The sequence below is a fragment of the Solanum lycopersicum genome, chromosome 6 (assembly GCF_036512215.1).
Source record: "Solanum lycopersicum chromosome 6, SLM_r2.1".
Classification (NCBI taxonomy): domain Eukaryota; kingdom Viridiplantae; phylum Streptophyta; class Magnoliopsida; order Solanales; family Solanaceae; genus Solanum; species Solanum lycopersicum.
Genome location: NC_090805.1, coordinates 46,725,139 through 46,748,487, shown reverse-complemented (window position 1 = coordinate 46,748,487; position 23,349 = coordinate 46,725,139). Strand labels below are relative to the sequence as shown.

Here is a 23,349-nt window from a genome sequence, read left to right as displayed (position 1 = left end):
TTCCCAGAATGAAACTTTCATGCTCGAGCAAGAACTAACATTAAGAAGAGGTTGCACATCTGATTTAAGTTAATGTTCCTAACGATATACTGCTGCATCGTCATGCATATATCCTCCTGCAGTCTTAAAACAAGCTATTAATATACAAAATCCTATTTGCTTGAGCTTTTCACAACACAAAACGCTAAAAAGACTATAAAGAGTTTCCAGTCTGTCTGTAAACCATGTGATTTCTATTCTAAATTCTGGGTGAAATGGATGCAAAGATTTCTTAGACAGACTGATGTACTAGAGAGCCACTTCCATTTCCTTTCCTCGCCATCCTCAAGCCATCTGATGCAGAAGAAATGCCAAATGGAGGCTGATAAAAAGCAGGCCGAGGAGAAGACGCTGGTGCGTTGTCAATATGTTCGGGATGATCAAACTTACAGGCAGGTCCATACTTGCAAATCCCGTAACGGCTATAGAATGAACAGACAGCTTGGCCCTACATTTACAAAACAAAATGAAATAAACTTTGTATGGAAAGCACAAGTTCACAATTATTTTGTCCATAATTGAGATCTATTGTGAGAAAGTCTGAAATAAATCTTGGCCAACTGCTACTATATAAGAACAAACAAACATCTTGAAAGGAATTAAGTATTCCTTGAAGAAGTTGCTTCCATGTCCTTAACTAACAAGTGTCCTCAAACATTAGCTAGAAATTAAGGACATCAAGAGGAGCAGGTGTCCTCGAACACCGGCTAAATATCCACCAACATATGCCTCAAAAAGAGAATTCCTAAGAAAAATCAAAAAGCTTTTAAATCTGGAGAGACAAAACTTACTGGTCTTAGTGGCAGGCCTTTGTCATTGAGAACACTCGGAGGGTTTGTCAATGATTTTTGAGTCTTCGGATGATGAAATTTGCAGTAAGACTTATATTTACAATCTCCTGTTTTAATGAAGTAACTGCAATCAGGCTGACCTGGACGTTCAGGGTATTCTTCAACAAGCCACGGTGGTTGAGGTCGGGAATAGATGTTTGTCTTAGTTGCTGGATCCTTCACAGTAAAAGCTGGAGGAGTAGGTAGGCTCTTCTCTGAGGTTGGATAGACCGGAGCCTGAACCAGCAGAAACAAACAAAGTACAGTCAGAGGAAACTCATTGAACAATAGGCAAACACTCTGTCATATAAGTTTTATGATTTACAAACAAAGAAAAATAGTAAAATGATTATAAACTTCACTTAATTCACATTGCGTATGACATCATAGAAAATCTTTTCTTTGCAGTGACTAATGTATTTTATAAAATGTGTCCAAAAAACATGTAGTTAATTGAACCAAAATAGAATGGCATGGTACATGGAGCTTGACAAACTGCTATTCTGTGTGTTGAGCTGCAAATATACTAGTTGAATCTCTCTTCGTTAAATTTACATATCAAAACTGATAATTCTTGCATTGCATTGGAATAGAAGTACCAGACACAATATACCGTGAATGAAAGACAGAGATTTGCTGAAGCATTAGACACAATGACCCATCTTTCAGGACAAACCATAAACAACAATCATTTCAGAAACAGAGAAGTTAAATTAATGCATAAATTACCTGAAACCTGTTCCATTCTGGACTCAGAGGAAGAATGCCTTGGTTTGCTGAATATACCACTGGTACAAAAGGAGATGTCTCATTCGATGCTCGTGGTGAAGACCAAGAAGACACTGGTGAATAGGAGGCACTTTGTACTGGAGCAGATCCACCATTGTTGTATCCAAGGGAAGGATTGTTTCCAGTCACTGTACTAGGATCAGGATGATGAAACCTGCAACTGGATCCATACTTGCAGGACCCAGTGCGCATGTAGAAAGGGCAATCCTTCTCTCCCTGAAATGAAGACAAATCCCTTAAGGACATAATTCTCAAATTCAAAAAGGTTCTGAATGACAGCAAGGAGCATTACCTGTCGAATTGGCAGGCCAAGAAAGTTAAAATCCAGAACAGGTGAGATTGCACCCTTCCCCTTACTATGACTATATTTACAGGCATTTCCATACTTGCACCCTCCTTCTGTTAGGTAATACTGCAAGATTAACGAAAAAGAAAAAAATTTAGCCAAAAAGGAAATATGCTACATTCAATACAGTATAGAAGTTTTAAGAACTTATAAGTTATAACAGAGCCAAGAAGGAAAATATGCGAAAGGCATAAAAACTTTTTTCCCCCACACATCCAGAGTAGAGACACGTGTGGAAACAACTAAACAACTACTTTCACAATTGTGTCAGCAACTTAAGAGGACTCAATTGTGTAAGTCAGAATCTTAGCATTGACCATTAAGAGGCAAATTCCAGTTACAGCACAACGCAAAGGAGAGAAGCATCCTGATGCATATATATACGAAGGTCATCACATAGAGGTCCTAAATATCACCATAGAGAGAATTAACAACACTAAATAAAATAACATGTAAAAACTGTAGTAATCAGTCAATGTCTGATCAGTTTAGTTCTACAAATCTATCCACATAACACAGGACAAAGAAAGATGGATTGCTCACTGATAAAAAAGAAAAAAGACGTATCATTGAGCAGTGTCAGTTCAACTTTATGCATGAACTTATTCCACAACTAAAATACAAAATTATGCATGTTGCACTTAAAATAGCTCCTCGAATACAAATTTTTTCTCCTTCACCTAGAAATCTGTGACTATGTCAGGGTCATCCTGCACGTACTTTGACTAATTCCACGGAGTACGTGCTGGCTCCTACAAGCACAGGTACCTCATGATTCTATCCGCTAAGGCTTGAAAAGATAAGAAGAACTCAGCTACTGCTTTTTGTTTCCACCGGGAATTAAACCTAAGACCTCGTGGTTCTCTTGACCTATAGGCCACACTCTTGGGTGCAAATCTATGGCCTTCTTATCATCCACTACATTCTACTATTATGCAACAGAAAGTAACTATTCCAACAAATTTCTATGAGAAAAGCAGTCAAAACTAAAGGAATTACACGATCCCTTCTGCTATAGATTCATTAAGTGAAGGAAATGATAAGAACTACCTACTAAAAAAAGGAAGAGCTTCCATGCACCACGGGTGGGTTCTCCCTCAGAAATTACCAGTACATAATTATAATACACTATGGTCAAAAGTCAACTTTAAGTTTCTCGTCATTATGACAATTTGCTATTTTCTCCTCATGATCTTATGAGGAGCAGGGGCTAAGAAACAAGTTCTGAAATACATGAGTTTTGTTCTAATCTAGTAAAAAGGTAATTTCATTGAAATGAAGGGTAGAAAAAATCCCGTACGCAACTAGTACACAAAAAAGTAGAGAAACTAACAATTATTTTAAACCATGCTTATTTAATGCATCCTTATTGTATTAAGCCAAACTACTTCAGTAACCCAATAATGTCAGATTGCAATGGTCATGCAGCCAAATCACAAGATAACAGAAATGCAGAACAGATTTTTACCATAAATCATCTTTCATGTGTTTCTGGCATATATTAAATGGTAGATACTAGGTTCATGTTAATAAACAAGTTTATCAGTTCATATCAAAGAGTCTGTATTTCATAGAGCACTAACATTTATTTTTTACATTATGATACTCAATATTCAACATCAAACCAAATTAGTCAAAAGATCAAGCACAGAAGAAGCAAAGATTTTCCTCGTCTCATGCTTTTAACAATGATAAATTTCATAACCTTGCATTCAATCAGCCCTGCTCTTTCCTCGCTTTCATCCTTTTGCTTGCCCTTCTCCATTGCCCACTGCTGAAGAGGTCATAACAAACTCAACATAGTAAGCATCACAAAAGTATTTAGGATCTAAGTTCTAACCTAAGCGTATGAACAGTAGTAATGGAAGAAAGAACACCACAAAGATCAACATAATCTCCAGATACTCATCCTATTAATCCACTTCATGTATAGATGTCAAGTAACACTCACTACTTCACAGAAAACAATAATGCCAATGATGAATGATACTATGAATTCTTTAACAACACATTTCAATGCATGATTCATCGTGCCCCTTAAGTGCCAACAACTAACTATGAAGCAGTCCTCCGTTAGCTCGCACCTCAAGTCCATCATTACTTCACAAGTGTAGCAACAACTACTACACTCAATCTCGTAGTAGTCAGGGTCCACCATGTGAATCCTTTAACACCATTTGGGCCCATTTCATCCCTATTACTTTAGAAGTCCACTATGCACAAGAAAAAAACTTAATAATCCCGTAATTAAACAAACAAAACAGTAGACCATCACAATCCTCCACTATTAATACGATTCATCCACAACACTGCTTTTATTTAACAAAACCATTCATTCAATCAACAAAACATAGAATAAGTACAACTAAAGCAGCTTCAAACCCATGACATTGTACCTGATTTTGTCTTCGAGAAGGGTGATTAAACTTGCAATTCAATCCATATTGACATGTCCCTGTTTTCATATAATAAGCACAATCCACAGCATCAGGCCTTAACGGGTAACTCAACCTCCTCCCATTCGCATTAAATCCCCATTCTTTTGAACCCGCCATACTACCGCTCTCATTTACCACATCAATTTCATTTCCGGTCCAACTAAGGTCACCATCTTCATAGTCATCAAATCCCCATTCCTTTGAACCCGCGTCACCAGCCTTCTCATTTTCCACATCAACCACAATTCCACTTTCGCTCCAACTATAGTCACCATCTTCATCGTTATCAAAACCCCATTCTCTTGAAATCACCTCACCACCTTTCTCGTTTTTCACATCAATCACATTTACGTTTTCGCTCCAACCAGCACCATCTTCATAACGATTACCACCGTACTCATTCCCGACTTCCTCTCTTCCATTCCCTTCATTAATATCCCCTTTTGCTCTCTCTTCACTGAACGCCTGGTCTACCACCAGATTCTGTAGCTCTTCACCTATCATTCGCACATCTTTCTCATCTTCACTTCCAGATTTTACCATAGCGGATTCATAAACACCTCCTTTTGCTCTCGCTTCACTGAACGCCTGGTTCAACACCAGATTCTGAACCTCCTTAAAAATGATTTGCAGCGCTATCTCATCATCATCATCAAATTCGTCTTCCTCAACTTCTGGGAGATCCCGACTAGGGTTTTGAAAATTGGGCTCCGATGAAAATGACGCCGTGTCGGGAGGTTGAGGATCAAACCCTAAATACTGTTTATCAAGTGTAGGTTGGCTTAAGTTATGCATGTATGGTGATTGAATGGCTTCCATTGCTTCGTTTTGCCTCCGAATTTTAAAGTGTAAAACCCTGATTCTCCATTTTCAGTCGAGTGAAGCAGTGTGAGCGAAATGAACAATGGCCAAAACAAGTCCAAATCAACGACGATTGTGACCCCAGTACATCTTTTATATCGCCCTTTTTCCTTTTCTTAGGACAAATGTCTCTATTTTAATTTTTTGACCTTTAAATCAGTGTCTTTTTATATATATATATATATATATATAAATAAATGGTCCTTTTAAAACACTTTAGTACTACTTGGCAAAAGTTAATCGCAAAGCAAAATAAATAAATAGAAAATATAATCGTAGTTTGATTTAATTGTAGCAAAATAAATAAATAAAAAATATAATCATAGTTTGATTTAATTGTATCCCGCAGCAAACTGTTGTTATTTCGTCTCTCTGCTTGGTGAATTTCACTCGTCACTCTCGACAGACTCTCACTCGCCTCTCTTACTTTTATTCAAAAATACAAATGTATAAAATATATTTACGTTTGTATAAAACGAGAAAAATTGTATATACACATTAATTTTCATTCTCTTATCTCTGATGTCACTAGCCACTCTCACTAAGCTCTCTCACTTTATACAAACACAAATGTCTACATTGCGTTTGTGTTTGTATAAAGCGAGAGAAAATTGTACATATAAATACAAAAACATATATTTTCGTTCTATAAACTTTTTTGCTTAATTTTCTTTTGTCTTTTTCTCTTTCTCACTTTATACATGTATACCGAAACAGATTTTACAATTGTTTCTTTTGTATATATGTGTAGGAAAATTTGTTATAAAGCAAAGTTCTGCATACCATAGTTATACAAATATTATTTTTGTGTTTGATATATATATATAAAAGTTATTCATTATTTTAAGCTTGAAAACAATGTTACGAGCATATTTGGTTAAATAGGTGTAAGAACATTTTTTTGTGAACCATTTTTAATATAATTAGAGCATTTTTATTCGGTAAGTTACAAGAAATATATATTTAAATCGTTTCTAATAGGTTAATAATATTTTTGACCTTTACAAATTATCAAGTATGTGGAATATAACTATCAAAGATGATGGATTTGGTAAAAATTTTCAATATGAATTGATATTTGTTTATCATAATAAATAGTATCAAATATCAAAGAAAGTGGAAGCGATAAGTTGGCTGATGGTACACTTCACGCAAAGTATACTTTTTTATTTCACGCGGATGAACTTTCCCACGTACATGCCCCCCACTATTTCCCTATTTTTCCGTCTCCTTTTTGTTTTACTAGTTTTTCTGCATCAAATTATGAAGTACACGTTTCAATAAAATAATATGTAAGATAAAAGAACAAGTAAAATGTCAGAATTCTTTTCTAAATTATTAATATGAATCATTGTAAGATGACTTATTTGTTGATATCAAAATAAATAAATTTAAGTTGGAACCAAAAAAAGATAAATTTGATAAGGCGAGTGTACAATTAGAACTGTTAAGGTCAAATATTATAAAGTATCTAACATGTCTATACTTCGAATTATTGGGTCTAAAATTATGCTTGACAATTTCAACCCTTGAAATTGGAAACTACAACACCATACTCAATATAATTTCACTGGAGAGAGGACAATAGAGCACATGCAAACCTTAGATAGACCCTGGCTCAAGAAGAGATGACAAGTAAGAAATAATAGCAAGCAATAACAAGAAGAAGATAAACCCTGACATTGGAAACTAACAAACCTTTAGAAATGGAATATGATTTTCCCTCAAGAAGTTGGCATTGCTATTGAACTTGGCATTTCTATCCAGTCTGTAGAAACTTTGCATACAGAAAAAGAAAAAGACAGCAATTCTAAAAATGGCATTCCTTGTTTTAAGAGACAATGGTTTCGACAACTTACAAGATTGAAATAATTGAACTGCTTCAAATCAATGAAGGCTCCAATCATCTCAAGCAGGGTAAATCCAGGTTGACCACAACCCTGCATGATAACATTAAACCAGAAAGTTAGACATGAACACTGTGAAATGCAATTCAAATTATTCACACTGCCTGTATCAACCTGTCATCAACGATTAATTGGACTAAATTTTCAAATTCTCTAGTAAGTTAAATTTGAACGAAGGCCACTGCTGGTGCACTTGTCACATCTATAGCATGAATTATAGTCATGGCGGAAGTGAAGAAAGCAGGAGACATCAGTATTTTGGAAAGAATCTCTACTTTGCTAAAACTCCAGAAGGAGCTAAGTTTAACAAACTAAAATCCAAAAAAGCTGATATTACCAAATCTTAAGATCTACCCTTCTTTTTTTCTCCCGCCACCTAAATAATTACAGGGGGACAAATTTTTAATAGAACGAATCGCAGACATCATGACATGCTGGTATACATGTTGAGCATGTTAGAAGCTTTAATCATGTTGGATTTGGCAGCATCAAGCAATGGATCTGCCTGGATTGCCTTGTCGAATGAGTCCTTTGCTTCGTTCCACTTTCCTTCAGCAACATATACAAGACCTAAATTGTTTAAAGCAGGTGCATATCCAGGTTGCAGTTCAAGTGATTTATTGAACATTGCCTTTGCACATTCATACTGTTTTAGCTGCCGATAGAGATTTCCAAGGTTTGAAAATATTGTGTGCGCTTGTTTTGGTGTAGCTAGTGACAATGCTTGTTTATACACCGATTCAGCTTGAGAAGACTCCTCGGATAGTTGCAGTGAAATACCTATAGTGCAAAAAAAAATTCAGCAAGACATGAAGGCTATTTTCACGATGATCAAATATGGAGAAGAAAAGAGGAGGAAAAAAGATGTGCATGACATTGTGTAAGAGAGATGCATTTACCAAGATTTGACCAGGCATAGGTGCAGTCCTTACGGCGTGCAACTGCAGCTTTGAGGTACGTTTGAGACGTCTTAAATTGTTGGGTACACAGACTATGAAGGCCAAGCTGATGCCATTGAACAGCATCAGCAGGATCTTCGGCTATTGCCTGTCATTTGCAAAATCAGAATAAGAAATCCAAGCATTCAGTCCAAACTTCATTTCGCAAGACTGTCGCAGAACATAATGAAAATCAAAGGTCAGGAAGCCGATGCAAGGAATCAAAGAAGCTTACATGCAGTAAACACATGCAAGGTATTAAAGAAGCTTAAATGCAGTAAACACATGCAAGAAAGAGTTTGACAACTGATTTCCTTTCACAGTAAAAGATAAGTTCAAGCAATTCCAACTCAAAAACAATTTCGTAAGTAACCACTTGCACCATAGAGGAAGTACATATAGATCACCTCATCACATGTTCAACTACTCCCCCCATCCCATATGAGATGGGCACTTTAAAGCTTATCAAACTAAGTAATAAGTCTTAGATAAAAATATAAAAACTTTAAAGCCTACCTGCTTTAGACTATAGATAGCATGCTCCTTGACTTCCACCAATTCATTATGCTCAACTTCAAATCCTGCCACAATTTCATGTTGGGCCCTGTGGACCATGGCGAGACCAGCCCATGCTACTGGAGGCTCTATCGAAGTAGAATCTCCTTCTCTTAGTATTGAGGCCATCTCAATACCAGCCCATGAGAGCTGCTCATTGGGATTCTGGGACCTCTCTGCATCCCTGATGCGGTGAACTCCAACCGCATATCTTGTCGCTAAACAATTAGGATCAATTTTTCCTGCCTACTCATTAAAGAAAAAGAATGTAAATTACTTATACAAGATCAACATTAATGCATCTATTCAAGAAGCCTAGGAATCAATATCTTGTAAGAACAGATAAAAGTGAGGTTTAAAGCTGATTGTCGCCTTGAAGAAGAAGTACCTTTTCCAAGCATTTTGCAGAGCTCCTATGATCACCCATCAAGTAATAAGCATTAGCTAGATTTGTCCAAATGTGAGCCGCTTTCGAGTCTGCTTTTAAAGCTGCTAGTAAACACTCTTTGGCAACATTGGCTGCAGTGACTTGATCTGCAGAAGTTCCATAAAGAGTATTTGCCCCCGCACCTGAAACTAACAGCCGATGCTTACTAGTTAGTCTCTGTTTTCTTTTTCTTTAAAATTGTTATATCTATGTTTCAAAACATGCTAATGAGCACTATCAGTAAAATAATTGATAGCCTAAGTAAATTTTTGCAATGCTCTGTAACCATAAATCTGGTGGCCTAAGTATATAATTATAAAACACAAAATCCTCTTACCTGCCACTAGTGAACCATATTTATATAAGATAAGGGCAGCATAGTTGATTAATGCAGTGGGATGATTCTGATCTTTTATAAGTAGATCTTGGAAGCACTTCTCAGAAAGCTCTAGATTCCCACTGGAAAAACATTGTCAAAGTGATTCAATTCAGCAAAGAAAGTAGCTCAAGTGAACAATATAGGAAGACATGGCTGGTGAAACATTAATCAGTTAGTGTATCTACCAAAGGTGATTAACAGCATCAGAAACATCCCCCATCCCAATAAAAAAAAAAGAGACAAACACAGATAACAGAAGCAGAATATGCATTTGATAAAATACCAGTGTATGAAAAATTGAAAACCTATAAAAGCAGTGACTGCTATTAAGACGATCTAATCAATTGAAGAAGTTATATGGAACGAAGCATTTGATCAACCTCTCCAGGAATCCTAAAGTTCCACTCAAATCCATGATGGGTTAATCTGATTCACAAGAATGGTGACAGCTTGAAATAGGTAACTGTCTGTATCACCATTTGCAAGATTTAATTACTCTTGTTGTATAAGGTCATGGGATTTGCTTTGAAGGATGATTATTAAGAAGTGACTGAGTCATAGATACATAGAGGGTTCTCCCATTTATGGTAGAATAAGTAGGCTACTTCCTGAAAATGGTCTCCCTACCCACAAGATAAACACTTCTATTTTAATGGAACGGTGATAACCGCCATCAGAATACAGTACGCTTTTTAAGCACCCAAAGGTGTGGTCAATGAAGTGGAAGACTATGACGTATCAGGCTTAAATCCCTGAACTAGGCGATTTCTTCCATTTTGCCAAAGCCTCGGCTGCTAGAGTTGCCCGGTACTTGTACTGATAGGAGGGAGAAGATGCTAGTGGACTAGTCGAGGTGCAAAAAAGCTAGCCCGAGCACCACCACCGCCAACAACAACAACAACATCATACCTAGTCAAATTCCACAAGTGGACAATACTAGGAGCACAAACAAATAATACGATTACCGACGCAAAAGAAATAACAAGTAATAATAAGAAGTATAAGAAGGAAGAGGAAAAGAAATATTAATACCACTGATAAGGGAAACTAGATAGTGTGACTACCTACTAAGCTTCTACTCTAATTCTCAACCTCTATATCTTCCAATCTAGTGTCATGTCCTCGGTAAGCTGCAGGTGTTTCAAATCCTATCTAATCACCTCTTCCCAACCTAATTCTTTTTCTGCCTTACCTATACCTCCAGTCAGACCCACCATAGTGAACCTCTCACATCTCATCACTAGAATCTGAGCATCTCGGCTCACTTTGCCCATCTTGTCCACCACGGAGGTCATTCTCACCTTGTCTCAAATATGTTTGTTCTTTATCCTATCTTGCCTAGTGTGCTCATAAATCCATTTCAATATTTACCCTCAATATGTGAGTTCTTGACCGCCCAACATTGCGCCCCATACAACATAGTTGGTTTAACAACCACTTTATAAAACTTACCTTTAGCGGCATATTTTATCACACAAGATGCCGAATTTGAGCCTTTATTTTATCCACCTGCTCCAATACAATATGTGGCAATCCTAGTCTATCTCGCTATTCCCTTGAAATATAGATATCAACAATATGCCCCATACAACATCGCTCAATCACGACCATCATAAAAAGTTATCGTTTTAGAAATCTAAGTCTCTATACTTTGTTTTTTGAGGGGTAAGTTTATGACATTATTATCTTCAAACCCCATCCGTCTGAAGCTATTGCATCGTTTTTGCCAATAAATCAGAGTGAGCAGCTAAGAGACACATTACAAGGTTGGAAAAGCTTAGGCATAATTTCTATAATCAGAACAGTATCCACAATCAAAGTAAAGTATGAGTTGATTAACCTTTTCTCTCCCTTTTTCGACATAATGGGTCAAAACTTTTCTTCAGCATAATCAAACATTAGTAAACATAATTTTATTTTGAGACTTTCAAGCCTTCATAACTCAAATTTCACTTCCACACGGCTTAAGCAAGATATGATACTGAAGATTCTATTGTCTATAAATGAAAGAGAGAAGTTCCAGCGGCCAAGTTGAATCATCAGTAGATATGATCAAATGTGCATGACTTCAGGAAAAGAGAAATCCAATGTCATATTTGTTCCCATTTTGTGATCATTTATGTAACCCAAAGGGTTTTTACCACTTGAGGTCCCCTAAAAATATTTTAATTCAAACTGAAAAGCAAAGAAAAACTATATGTTTCACAATGAATAGGGAAGCGACAGCACAAAAGATTTACTCATCACTAAATGGAACAGTATAAGTCATAGATTTTTCTCCTTTACAATTGCAATGTCAATAAAAACATCATTTAGCTTATATGATATTCTTTATCTTTGCCCTTTTCAACACATAAATACAAGTGCTTCTCCACCTCTCCAATTATTTTTAGCTTCACGATCAATCTATTTTTCATTAGTATTATTTGATCAAACACGAGAATATTAAAATGATGACATTAATATAATAAGTAATCTAATGCCCCTTTATACCTCTGGAGACAAGCAATTCCAAGATTACTGAGGCAATCTAAGTTGTCTGGGGAAATGTCCAACAAAGTTGAGAAAACTGATATAGCACTCTACAATAACCACAAGTGTCAAACGATAATCAAAGAAAGTTCCAAGATGTCAATGAGTTAAGCTAAAATATAAACATAGCAGCACCTGCAAACGACCAGATCTAAGAAGTATTATGCCAAGAGCATTCCAAATGGATGCCTGCCTAACATCAGATTTCACAACCTCCTTAAGTTTAGCAAGAATATTTTCAAGCTCTTCAGGGTCTAATTCCTCATCTGAACTACAATCTTCCAAGGTTCCAAGCAGAATACACTGCACCAGGAAGAGATGTGTAAGTATGTGGTTAGCAGTAATTACATATTTAAGTTTGAAAAACTAATAGAGAAACATTGACTACAAAATTTGCAATTTCTCTGAGTGTAAGTTCATTCATACCTGTGCATGATGAACCTGGACTAAAGAAAGCAACTCAGGCCTGTCTATTGCTTCCTCAGAGCGAACTAAAATTTCTTCCGATTTCTCATATGCCAGAATCGCCTAGAATGAGCTGTTCAGTGCGAGAGAGAGAATGAAAACAGACCCAGGAAAAGAACACTGGAATCCATAAGCTACCTTTTGAGGCTGACCCATCCTTTGATACATCAAGCCAAGTACAAAATGTGCATGTGCATTCTTTGGCATTTTTCGCGCAACATGTATCAAGCCCTACAAGCAAAGTAGATGAATCCAGCAAAAGTTTAAACAACTGCACCAAGAAGGTGTTTAACTACTCTTTCCTCTGACAATCAAAACAGATGATTTTACTAGCACAATTACCCTTATTTTAAGAGAAAAGAAAAGCAGAAGATTAAACTGGCACAAGGTGAAGCACAATCAAGAAGAACTCTCTTAGAACTTTGGGATGCCCCTTGCATCTAGTAGAATCAGTTCTGTTGCCGTCCAAAGCTATGTTCCTCAGCAGCTGAAGCAAAAGACGTACTCGTTCTACTTCCCAACCATTTACATTCCTTCGAAGAAAGAAATTCCACCTTTGTGTTTTTTTTAGGTTAAAAGCATAGGAAGTATATTATTCAACTTCCAGCAAATAGTTACAAATCATCTGAGGGAAATCACAATCAGCGAATTACCCCTTGTGTTGAATATAGACAGTATAATATATTAATACTGAAAATAGTTATTTTAATTACAAGTTAATTATTGTAATACTAAATTCATATTTTGGTATTTTAACATTTCAATTAATTATATGCTTCAGTCCTCATTGGTCGTTTCAAGTCCCGTGGATTTTGTTGCTTTCCCACTTTTTGCATTTGAAAACACTGCATTCAATTCAAGTGATGAAAAAATATGATATGGAAAACAGTTAAAAGGATTAGCTCTCATATAAACATAGATACAGACACAAATCTAGGTAACAAAAGACAAACATAAGTCAAAATATTCATCATGAAACACCAAGTTGGTCTCAAGAAATATGTACAAGTTGTGCATATAAATGAACTCGAGTTCATGCAAAATTTCCTGTCAACCTTGTCCAACTATCAATATAGCAAATATAAATGGATCAAAATACAACTCACAGTTTTAAGACTGCTAACTTTTTCTTCCCGAGATGAAGGGACCCCATGAACATTATGATCAGCCTCTGCATCAGCTCCATTACAATCAGGAGGACATTCTAACTTACCCATTCTTGAACGGCATTTTCCCAATTTTTTCAATTGTTTACCTTCTGTTTCTGCAATCTCTATGTCTTTCTTCAGCTTATCCTGACAAATTTCATCAGCTATTACCCTGCAAATATATCAGACCCAGGTTAAAGTAATAAATTATTCTTGTCCCAGCAATAATATCAACATAATAAAGCTAAACAACAAAGCATCAGATCGAGGTGAATTACCTCTGCCGTTATATGAACTCCTTTTCCGAGATTTATTTTCTATAGGCAGAGGTGGGCCGAGAAAGAACTTGGAAAGGTGATTAGATAGGACATGCACAACTTGAACTTATTGAGGACATGTAGGAAGGTTTGGAGGTCGAGGATTAGAGTAGAAGGTTAGTAAGTAGCCGAGTGTTATCACATTTAACGTGGGAGATGTGGGGGGGCTAGCCTCCTCCTTTCCTCTTCTCTTTATTAGCGGTATTATCTAGTAATGACGTAGTCTCTTATTCTTCAATTTGTATTACTATTTGTTGCTTCATTTGTTTTGTATCTTGCTATTTTGTTCTCATATTTTTCTCGCAATCATGCTTAGATTATTTATTTTTTTAGCCGAGTGTCTACCAAATACAGTCTCTCTACTCCCACATAGTTAGGGGTAAGGTGCATACATTCTAACCCCCACAGACCCCATTGGTGGGATTACATTAGCTATGTTGTTGTTGTTGGTATTTCTCACATGTTTCATGGCAGCCAACTGAATTTTTAATAACAGCTCTAACAATACGATATAGATTCATCTTCACTTACAACTAATTCCTTCCCAAAAGGAATGCCACTCTTATTAGTTGGTGAATCAAAGAGTGTGGAATCAAGCCTAGCCTCATTCAAATGAAAAAAAAAATCCGAAAACTCTAAACAATTCAAGTTTCTTCTTTCATTTGTTCTTTTTTATTTCATAAAAGTATCAAGTAGAACCTGGATAAACATATAGGAGACACAGCAGCTACGGGTACTGAATCATTGCCGTCGGAATCAGGAGGGTCAACGTTGAGGTCAGCCAAAACGATTTTCGACGGCTGATACTGAAGTGGTGGCTGTAACCTCACGGAGCCGGAGTTCCTGTCAACGACGAGAGATTCTGACTTCATTGAAGGAATTTTAACGGAGTTGGACGCCGGAATTTCTGACATTTTGGACGCCGAACGAAAAATCTTCCGCTGAAAAGGTTCCTCTTTGGAATGTTTAACTTTTGGTCCCTGAGGTTTTGTCTAAATCCATTTTGCTCACTATGTTAATCTATTATATATTTTGGTACCTAATCTTTTATCTGAGATTCAATTTGACCCTGTAATTTATCTGAAATTCAATTGCATTAATTATTGTGATTATGACATCGGTAGAAACTTGAAAGAGAGCCTAATTGTAATTTCACCAACATGTCTCAATCTTAAAAGTAGGGCATGTTATTTGCTATGTAGAAGTGATTTTTACGTATGTTTATATATTTATTTTAGTTATAATCGTATGTTAATAAAATAAAAATAATTTTTATATTACTATAATTTAATCTTTTTATCAGATTATGTATAATCTATCTTTTATACCTATCTAATTTCACCTATTATGGACAATTAACTACAATTAATTATACTTAATTTAGTTTACACACTAATTAATTAAGAGGTTGAGGTTTGTTATGTGGCTTTTCAATAAGAGGGGTCATGACAATGTGTTCATTAGATCTAAACAAATTATTGGTAATGTATATAATTTATACATCCTTAATTGAACAAACTAGAGAATCCACAATTCTTTCATGGAATCAAATTATTTCCTTGTGAAAATTCATCTTTCAACTTAAAGAAAAGCACAACTCCATATCCTAGTTAATTAAAAAAGATTAACATTTAAATTAAGTCGATATTAAGGATGAATCACTTCCCTTTTTATGATAATTATTGAGTGTAAATTAAATTATTAAAATATATTTACATGTTTGTGTGCTTGATTGATCAAAATTTAATTGATACGCTTTTTGTAAATAAAATATTTTGATTTAAAGAGATAATATCAATCACTTGATATTCATTCAACGTATTATTATGATTATATTAATTTCGGATATGCTTAGCCGGCCTATCACGAGTACCTACGAGGATTAGTGTGTGAATATTGAATCCACAAAAACATGCACATGTGATTCATATATAACGTGGTGCATTTGCAAATTTGAATTCAAAATGCAAAATTTGAGGTAGGTTTAATAATTTTCATATTTATATAAATTATGTAGTAAAAAATATTGAGTTCAACTGATTCGTGTTATACCCGTCGCTTCTGTAACCTCTCCAATTGGGACCTTTGTGTTGGCAATTTATCATGTTGACAAGTTGATCGAATGACAATAATGTGAAGCGTGGTGCTTCAAAGCATCACTTCTCTTGCTCTTGGGTGTGGAGTTACGGCGAGGTTTGCGGCCCAAAAATATGATAATTTGATTGAAGACATTTTTAGGTACTTGAAGATACCTAATTAATTAGTTAGGTTGGACCCAATTTTTAAGCACATGAAAACTTGATTTCTAGAAGAAGAAGAAATGATGTGCTAATGTCATGAAAATATGTGAAGGAGATTAAGCCTAATTATATAACATGTTTGGAGTTGTTTGGTACCTGGTTCGGAAGTGATCAGTTATGTAAATGTTAAATTCTTTATAAGTAATATCGTGTTTGGTAGTTGATTTGAAGGTGATTAGTTATGCACATATTAAATTATGCATAAAGTAATATCATGTTTGGTAGTTGATTAGGATGTGAGTTATTTTTGAATAAAATTAATACAACATTTGATTTACAATTTATAAAATCAAACCTTCGTGACTAGGTACTACATATGTTTTATATAGAAATTTGGCATAGTATATTCTGCATAAATAATATCATGTTCGGTAGTTGGTTAGGATGTGAGTTATTTCTTAATAACATTTGATTTAAACTACATATGTTTTTTATATAGAAATTTGGCATAGTATATTCTGCATAAATAATATCATGTTCGATAGTTGGTTAGGATGTGAGTTATTCCAGAATAAAATTAATTCAACATATGATTTATAATTACGTATTACATATGTTTTTTTATAGAAATTTGGCATAGTATTTTATGCATGATAGAAAAAAATAACTAATACATAAATAATTAAAAAGAATTATTTCAACTTATTTGTTCCAATTATAAAATAAAAAGGATCTTCTTTATAATTTAGTAAAAATATCACTCTTAACTAAAATTTTCTTTAAAAAGTATGTCACATTATAAAAGGCAGGGACTGAGAAATTTCAACCATAGAAATTATTGTGTCCCTAAAAAGTAAAAAACAATTGACTCTCATCACTAGTAACTAAAATTCCAGTTAGGTCAATATTTTTTCTTTTTTTGTGATTGTCTTTCACATGATTAAGGGTCGTTTGGATGGGCTTAATAAAAACAGCTTTAAAAAGTACTTTTGAAAGTACTGAAACTTATTTTTAAAATAAGCAGTTATGAGTTTGGATAAAAGTGCTGAAGTTGTTATGCCAAACGTGAAAAGGGAAAAATAGAAGAAAGAGATGTTAGGGTTATATGGGTAATTTGGAGATTGTATAAAAATATTAAGGGAAAAAACATAAAAATGTGGTCAACTTAAAACAGCTTATAAGCTAAAAAAAAAATACTCTTACCCCAGTTTTTAACTTTTGGCTTAAAATAAGTTTTTTTTAACTTAAAATAAGCTATTTTGAGTATTGCCAAACAGTTAAATAAGTCAAAAACCAGCTTTTAAGTCAGTTTGATCAGCTTTTAAGCTGAGCCAAACAGGCTCTAAATCATATAAGTTCCAGGGGCTAAGAACACTATAATTATATCAAATCACTGTAAATTGTAATTATATTTGACCACTGTTTGCTTCAATTAAGGAAGAGAATTTGAAAAAAGTATTAAAGTAAAATTTGATATTCCAATTTGATAAATAGAGGCCGTTCAATTACTTCCTTCCCATTTTGATAATTAAAGTAGTTTACTTTTATGATGAAAAATTGCTCAAAGCAAACTTTGTCTCTCATAATTGAATAGGAAAACGAAAATCATTGCGTTTTTATAAAAAAAAAAATCATTTTAAAAACTTTTAAAGAGTTAAAGAATATAGTCTATCCTTACACCATTATTGTTCTTTTTTTAAAGTCAAACTATAAGAATTTTGATTAATATTTTACGATATATATTTTTATCATATTGATATACAAAAAAATTACAATTTATACTACTTTTTGTATGGTTTTTGAATATCTAATTTTTTCTAAAAAAAATATTTAATTATTATATAATTTAATTTAACTTTAAAGATTAATCAAATTTGACTTTCGAATAGCTCAATATGTCAAATCAAAGTGGACACAGGGAGTATATATGATAAAATTTTCAAATCAGATACTCTTACTAACTTGTAGCATTGTTAGACTTAAGGAGTGATTTCTTAAGCATTTTACTATTCCAAAACTTCCAAAAAAAATTATTTTTCTCAATTAAAAGAAGAAATTAAAAACTTTGGACAATTGAAATGACATAGTAGTTACAACTTACAACAACAAAAAAAAAAGAGCAAAAATTGAGGAATGTACGACGGTTTTGTCATTATACTTGAATACTACTATGCCTTAATTAATAGCTACTACATGATAAGAAGTTTTTAAATTAAATAATTTAATCCCCTTTCGTTTAAAGAGTGGGAGATTAATTAATTATCATAATCCTATTGTTAATTAGTGACATCATTGGAAGGTTATTAGATTACTAACATGTTTTTTTTAATTATATGGTGCATATTACTAAGGACAATATGGCCTGCAAATGCAATAATCCTCAAATTGCTAGGATTCATGCCCATTGGCTTGATGAATATTGGTAGTTGAAATGGCTCTATCACTTTGTATGGTTTTGGTTGATATTGCTTTGAATCTTTACATTTGTCTTCATTAATATATTCATTAGTATATCAATTTGTGCGATGGACGGATAATATTAAAATATTATTTAAACATATTAAATTATATTATCTAACAAAATTCTGACTACCATAAATATACTTATATCTCCTCCCTCCACAACTCTTAATAACCAATTCTATATGTCAAGTGGTTTTTCATTTGTCACTCGACTTAACCTAAATTACTCTCCTTTATTATATATATCGATTGAAACCAAATTTTTTTATCCTTTTAACCTTTTTGTCCCATGTATATGAAACAATATAATGAGAGGGAAAGATAAAAAACATTCACGAGAATCAAATTTATAGCAATACATTTAATTATATTGAAGTAATTAAATCAACACTTCTGGAGTACTCTACAGAGGTTGTATTTAATAATCAAAAGTCAAAAAGGCATAAACACAAAGATGCCAAAAACCAAAAAAGTTACACAATAGAGTTCCTGTCTTTTCCCCCCTTCAAATAAAGTCCTTCCTTTTTTTTTTTCATAAAAGTAATATTTTTTCGTCTTTGTTAGAAAACACTTTAATCAGCTAGCAACGAGAACCTTTCCAACAACTCAGGGCACCGGCTCCGGACACAAGGGAGCTTATTAGTGAAGAAGACTTTGCACTCAAACTCGAAGCCTTAGCATAATTTGAAGAGGCTCCAGCTCCTGATTTTACAAAAAATGCACCATTTAACATTAAGTCACCATCACTCCTCCAATTCCAATTTTTCCATTCACTTTCTGGTGCATTTTCATGCTTCGTCACCTATACATGAATTTTAAATTTAATTTACGATCTAGTTAAGCAAAAGATTATAATATATGTGTGCGAATAAATTAATAATAACAATGTACCTCTTTGCTGAATCTAATATCAGAAGCAAGGAATCTATTGCCCTGGCTATTGATAGTGGGATTAGCACTACCACCAATTGCATACATTTCCCAGTGAGTATAGTCATTGTTCACCACATGAAAATAACCATGTCTACATCTGCATCAATTTCAAATATTAACCCAACAATTTTTATCAAATCATATAACATATAGTTCACTAAATTTTCATAATTTGTTTATTTTAATTAAAACTTTGATTTTGTTAGAAGTTTTTAATTTAATTGGTCAAGATTTCAAAAGTCTTCTAAGATTTTTTTTATGTATACCTAAAAACTTAGTCAAACATTTCAATTTTCTGAAGAAAAAAAAAGCCTTTTGACTTTTCAGAAGTATAGCCAAACATGTTACATCCTACATCTCTAGTTTCATTTATGTGATTATGTTTGAATTTCGTTTTATAAACAGATTTAAGAATGATAAAGATTCTTTTTAAAACTTGTGATTTAAAATAAATCATAAATACTTGTGTGGCTGACTATAGATTATCTTATTGAGAAAGAATGTAATTCTCAACTGATTTTATGTGTTAGTTGAAATGTACTAGACCAAATTTTGGTGTGTGTGCGTGTATATATATATAATATCATCAAAAATATTTTTTAGTGATAATTAATTAATAGCAGTAATTTAATTGTCGCAAAATATATATTTTTAAGACAATCAACATTTTTTATAAATGTACGTAAATTTACGGTAATATAGAATTCAATGATAATTAACTAATATCAGTAATGCTACAACACTCTTTGTTACTATACATATTTATTATTATCGCTGAAAACTGTTTTTGTTATAGTGTAGTTACTTTGGCCTAACACACCCATCATTTAATCTAACATGTATAAATTATACTATGTTTACCTTGGGATTCTTTGGACAAGGCCTTCTCCAAAGTGATTGAAGGCAATGGTTACTTGCATGTTCTTGTCTTGGACATGGGAATCACTATGTCCCAATAACATCACTTTATCATGATTAGTCATGTAATTGTTAGATATGTAATTGATGTGGACCCCATTATAGCATCAATCAAACCATCAACACAATTAGACAAAGAACAATGATCTATCCAAATGTCACTCCCACCAAAAATGGACACACCATCACCATCTGATATAGTTCTCCACCCATAGTGTTGTGGGGTGCTCCTCACCATAGCATTCCCACCTTGCTTACAATCATGTATGTGAATTCCATGGATGATAACATTGCTCACATATTGTATTGTTATGCATGGTCCACCTGAAAAAAATATCAAATTCATAATTTATATAATAGTCTGTTTAATCAAACTTTTATCGTGTGAGAAATTTTGATAGTATAAGTATTTAGGAGTAACAAATAGCTAGAATCTTGGCCAACCATAAATTGTTACGCTAATTAATGTTGGTAGAAGCAGGGCAAAAGTCATTACATGGTGGTTGCAAATTCGATAAAATTTAAATAATTTTGATTTAAATTCTTTATTTGTGTTTAAAGTGAAATATCAAATACATATAATTAATTATTCGCTTTTTTTGAATCGCACGCTTAAAGTTTGGTCAGAATGATAAAATAATATATTTCACACTATGTTATTTTATCTTTTTAAATATTTTTATCCTTTTAATTTTAATGATCTTTTAATTAAAAAAATACAAAAAGATCGGTTTACTTTAAAATAAAAATGATATTATAGTCTTTTTAAATTTTTGGGACAAATTTTCAAGCCATTTAGCGTTATTCCTTAAATAATTATTTATAAATTTGAGAAATACACCTCAATTACCCCTTAAATAATTATTTATAAGCTTGTGACATGAATTACCACGTGGAAAACAATTCCATTGTGGCAAAAAGTGGCAACGCATAACTAACAATTTCAATTTTTTTCTCCAAAGTGATAGTTTATGTGTATGTCTCATACTCTCAATAATTTAGATATAAATCTAGATGTTTAACATTTAAAAAAAAAATATATCACCAAAAAAGCACAGACGAAAAAAATGGTTGGTTTAAAGACATTTTTAACACATACTCCAATGCAAATATTTTTTTCAAATATGATAAAAGACAAACTAACTAAACATCTGAAATTATGAATTTAGAATTTAATATTTTATCGAAACATTAGTATTGAAATATATCTAATAATTTTCACCTGCAATGTGAACGTTAGCTCCTCTTCCATCAATAGTCTTGAAAGAGTTCATAATGAGTTCTTCTTTTAGTTGAATGACCATATCGCTAGCAAAAATAATCCATAATGGCTCATCTTGAATAACCCCGTACCGGAGAGTCCCCGGTTTAGGGTTAACAGGATCGTCGTTACCAGAATTGGTAACGACGTAAATTTTTCCATCCCTACCACCAATGGCATTTTTTCCAAAACCAATAGCACAATTAGCTAGCCTTTGACGATTTTTCTCCCAGTTTGGGTCACAACGCCAACAGTCATCTATAGGGTTTCCTGTCCCACAAGACAAATACCCTAAGTTCCTCCTTGACACATTTATGCTCCTATAAAGAAAAAAAAGAAAAATTCAAACTCGTAGAGTCAGAATTTTAACTTTATTAAATAGGTTTCCTAATGTACTAGTTATATATAAATATATTGGGGTCGAAGTCATATCATGTATTAAAAGAGATATTTTTTTAAAAATGTTGGGAAATAATGGTAAGATACTTAGGATATTTTGTATCCGTTCAATTTATGTGAAAGTGTTTAATTTATAGATGTGTAGTTTATAAGAAAGAAAATATTTTTGTAAATGGTGTGATTTCAAAATATAAAAATATGTTATTAATTAAGAGAAGAATAAGAAATTTGAAATCAAGTAAAAAATATACAAGAGCATTTGATTATTCTTTTTTAAACGAATCACTAGGAAAAAGTAGTTAATAGTAGAGAGTCTTGCTGTGTGTTAATTATCTAGATTTAGTTAACGATTCCTACGTAGGTTCAGAACATCAAATAAAAATAACAATAGCAAGGGCATGCATGTGTGCCAAAAACATACCTATCTACTTGATCAACAACATATTGATGATTTTGTAAAGGAGAAGAGGCAAGGAGTGAAGGGATTAAAAGTAGAAAGGACAAGAGGAAAATGAGAGAAATAGAGGAGGTGGCCATATGTGTTGTGTTGTGTTGTGTTATGTGTATGTTTTCTCAATGTGGTTTAGTGTTTGAAGTGGGGTTTTAGAATCAAGGGGAAATAGAAGGGGATTATAAAGAGAAATAAACAAAGAATTTGGATTAATTAATTAATTGAACAAACTAGGTAGGGTATATTATGTTACATTTTTTAGGGAGATTCTTCTTTGGGAAGACTATTTCATATTGATAGTTTAGCTTTTGAGTATGCATTTCTAGATGGAAATTAAAATAATTACCATTATCATTTTCTTTTAGTCGAATGTTGTCATATATTTGATTTGAGATAATAACTCAGAAGATCGCTCTGCCATTAATTTGTTATTGTTTTATTTGTAACAAGAATATTACCCAACTATATTGTAGTAGCACTAAACATTGACAAATTAATTAAATCGTTTACTTTATGTTGCAAACTTATTTAGTTTTCCAATATATATGCTTTGTAAAGAAATTATATACCTTAATTCATTTCAATTTTTTTTTTTTCATGTTGAAGTTTTTTGTTTTTTTTTTAATATACGTCACGCATGTAAAGCTTAGGGGAAGTATCTTTATCATTTGTCTCAATTTATTTACCCTTTATAGAGAAGCAACCCAACTATA

General features: G+C 33.4%; 2 protein-coding genes and 1 pseudogene across 9 annotated transcripts; all 3 read right to left on the bottom strand.

Moving 5' to 3' along the window:
- On the bottom strand, positions 1 to 5,464 carry LOC101256388 (zinc finger CCCH domain-containing protein 67). Of its 2 annotated transcripts, none has more exons than XM_010324219.4 (6): positions 4,401 to 5,464; positions 3,710 to 3,778; positions 1,951 to 2,070; positions 1,599 to 1,874; positions 831 to 1,106; positions 1 to 487 (listed from the first exon to the last, which is right to left on the bottom strand). In XM_010324219.4, exons 1-6 carry the CDS (start codon positions 5,259 to 5,261, stop codon positions 272 to 274), a joined length of 1,818 nt encoding a protein of 605 aa, XP_010322521.1. In that variant the 5' UTR covers positions 5,262 to 5,464; the 3' UTR covers positions 1 to 271. The 2 variants fall into 2 exon arrangements, with proteins under 2 accessions (XP_010322521.1, XP_010322522.1); XM_010324220.4 differs by having other exon boundaries at positions 3,710 to 3,775; positions 4,401 to 5,461.
- Positions 5,465 to 6,693: 1,229 nt separating this feature from the next.
- Positions 6,694 to 14,971, bottom strand: LOC101254102 (probable UDP-N-acetylglucosamine--peptide N-acetylglucosaminyltransferase SPINDLY). 7 transcript variants are annotated; one of them, XM_069299424.1, is made up of 15 exons: positions 14,671 to 14,971; positions 13,613 to 13,826; positions 12,645 to 12,737; positions 12,468 to 12,569; positions 12,177 to 12,344; positions 12,003 to 12,091; positions 9,468 to 9,589; positions 9,092 to 9,279; positions 8,665 to 8,949; positions 8,110 to 8,257; positions 7,548 to 7,990; positions 7,325 to 7,412; positions 7,163 to 7,243; positions 7,002 to 7,080; positions 6,694 to 6,916 (listed from the first exon to the last, which is right to left on the bottom strand). In XM_069299424.1, exons 1-11 carry the CDS (start codon positions 14,883 to 14,885, stop codon positions 7,635 to 7,637), a joined length of 1,980 nt encoding a protein of 659 aa, XP_069155525.1. In that variant the 5' UTR covers positions 14,886 to 14,971; the 3' UTR covers positions 6,694 to 6,916; positions 7,002 to 7,080; positions 7,163 to 7,243; positions 7,325 to 7,412; positions 7,548 to 7,634. The 7 variants fall into 7 exon arrangements, with proteins under 7 accessions (XP_069155525.1, XP_010322527.1, XP_069155526.1 ...); XM_010324225.4 differs by having other exon boundaries at positions 7,002 to 7,243; positions 7,325 to 7,990; positions 13,613 to 13,677; positions 13,762 to 13,826; XM_069299425.1 differs by having other exon boundaries at positions 7,002 to 7,243; positions 7,325 to 7,990; positions 9,092 to 9,273; positions 13,613 to 13,677; positions 13,762 to 13,826.
- A 4,049-nt stretch (positions 14,972 to 19,020) lies between these two features.
- On the bottom strand, positions 19,021 to 22,841 carry LOC101261335 (probable pectate lyase 18; annotated as a pseudogene).
- Positions 22,842 to 23,349: the final 508 nt, after the last annotated feature.

What these genes read in the sequence shown, in the direction of transcription:
- LOC101256388 (XM_010324219.4), bottom strand. Translation starts at nt 5,261, where the DNA reads ATGGAAGCCATTCAATCACCATACATGCATAACTTAAGCCAACCTACA. An exon ending in CAGGGCTGATTGAATGCAAG is followed by an intron (nt 2,071 to 3,709) that starts GTTATGAAATTT and finishes TTAATCTTGCAG; the next exon opens with TATTACCTAACAGAAGGAGG. An exon ending in TTGGCCTGCCAATTCGACAG is followed by an intron (nt 1,875 to 1,950) that starts GTAATGCTCCTT and finishes TCTTCATTTCAG; the next exon opens with GGAGAGAAGGATTGCCCTTT.
- LOC101254102 (XM_010324221.4), bottom strand. Translation starts at nt 14,885, where the DNA reads ATGTCAGAAATTCCGGCGTCCAACTCCGTTAAAATTCCTTCAATGAAG. An exon ending in TCCAGGTTCATCATGCACAG is followed by an intron (nt 12,345 to 12,467) that starts GTATGAATGAAC and finishes TTCCTGGTGCAG; the next exon opens with TGTATTCTGCTTGGAACCTT. An exon ending in CTGCAAAATGCTTGGAAAAG is followed by an intron (nt 8,950 to 9,091) that starts GTACTTCTTCTT and finishes TTTAATGAGTAG; the next exon opens with GCAGGAAAAATTGATCCTAA.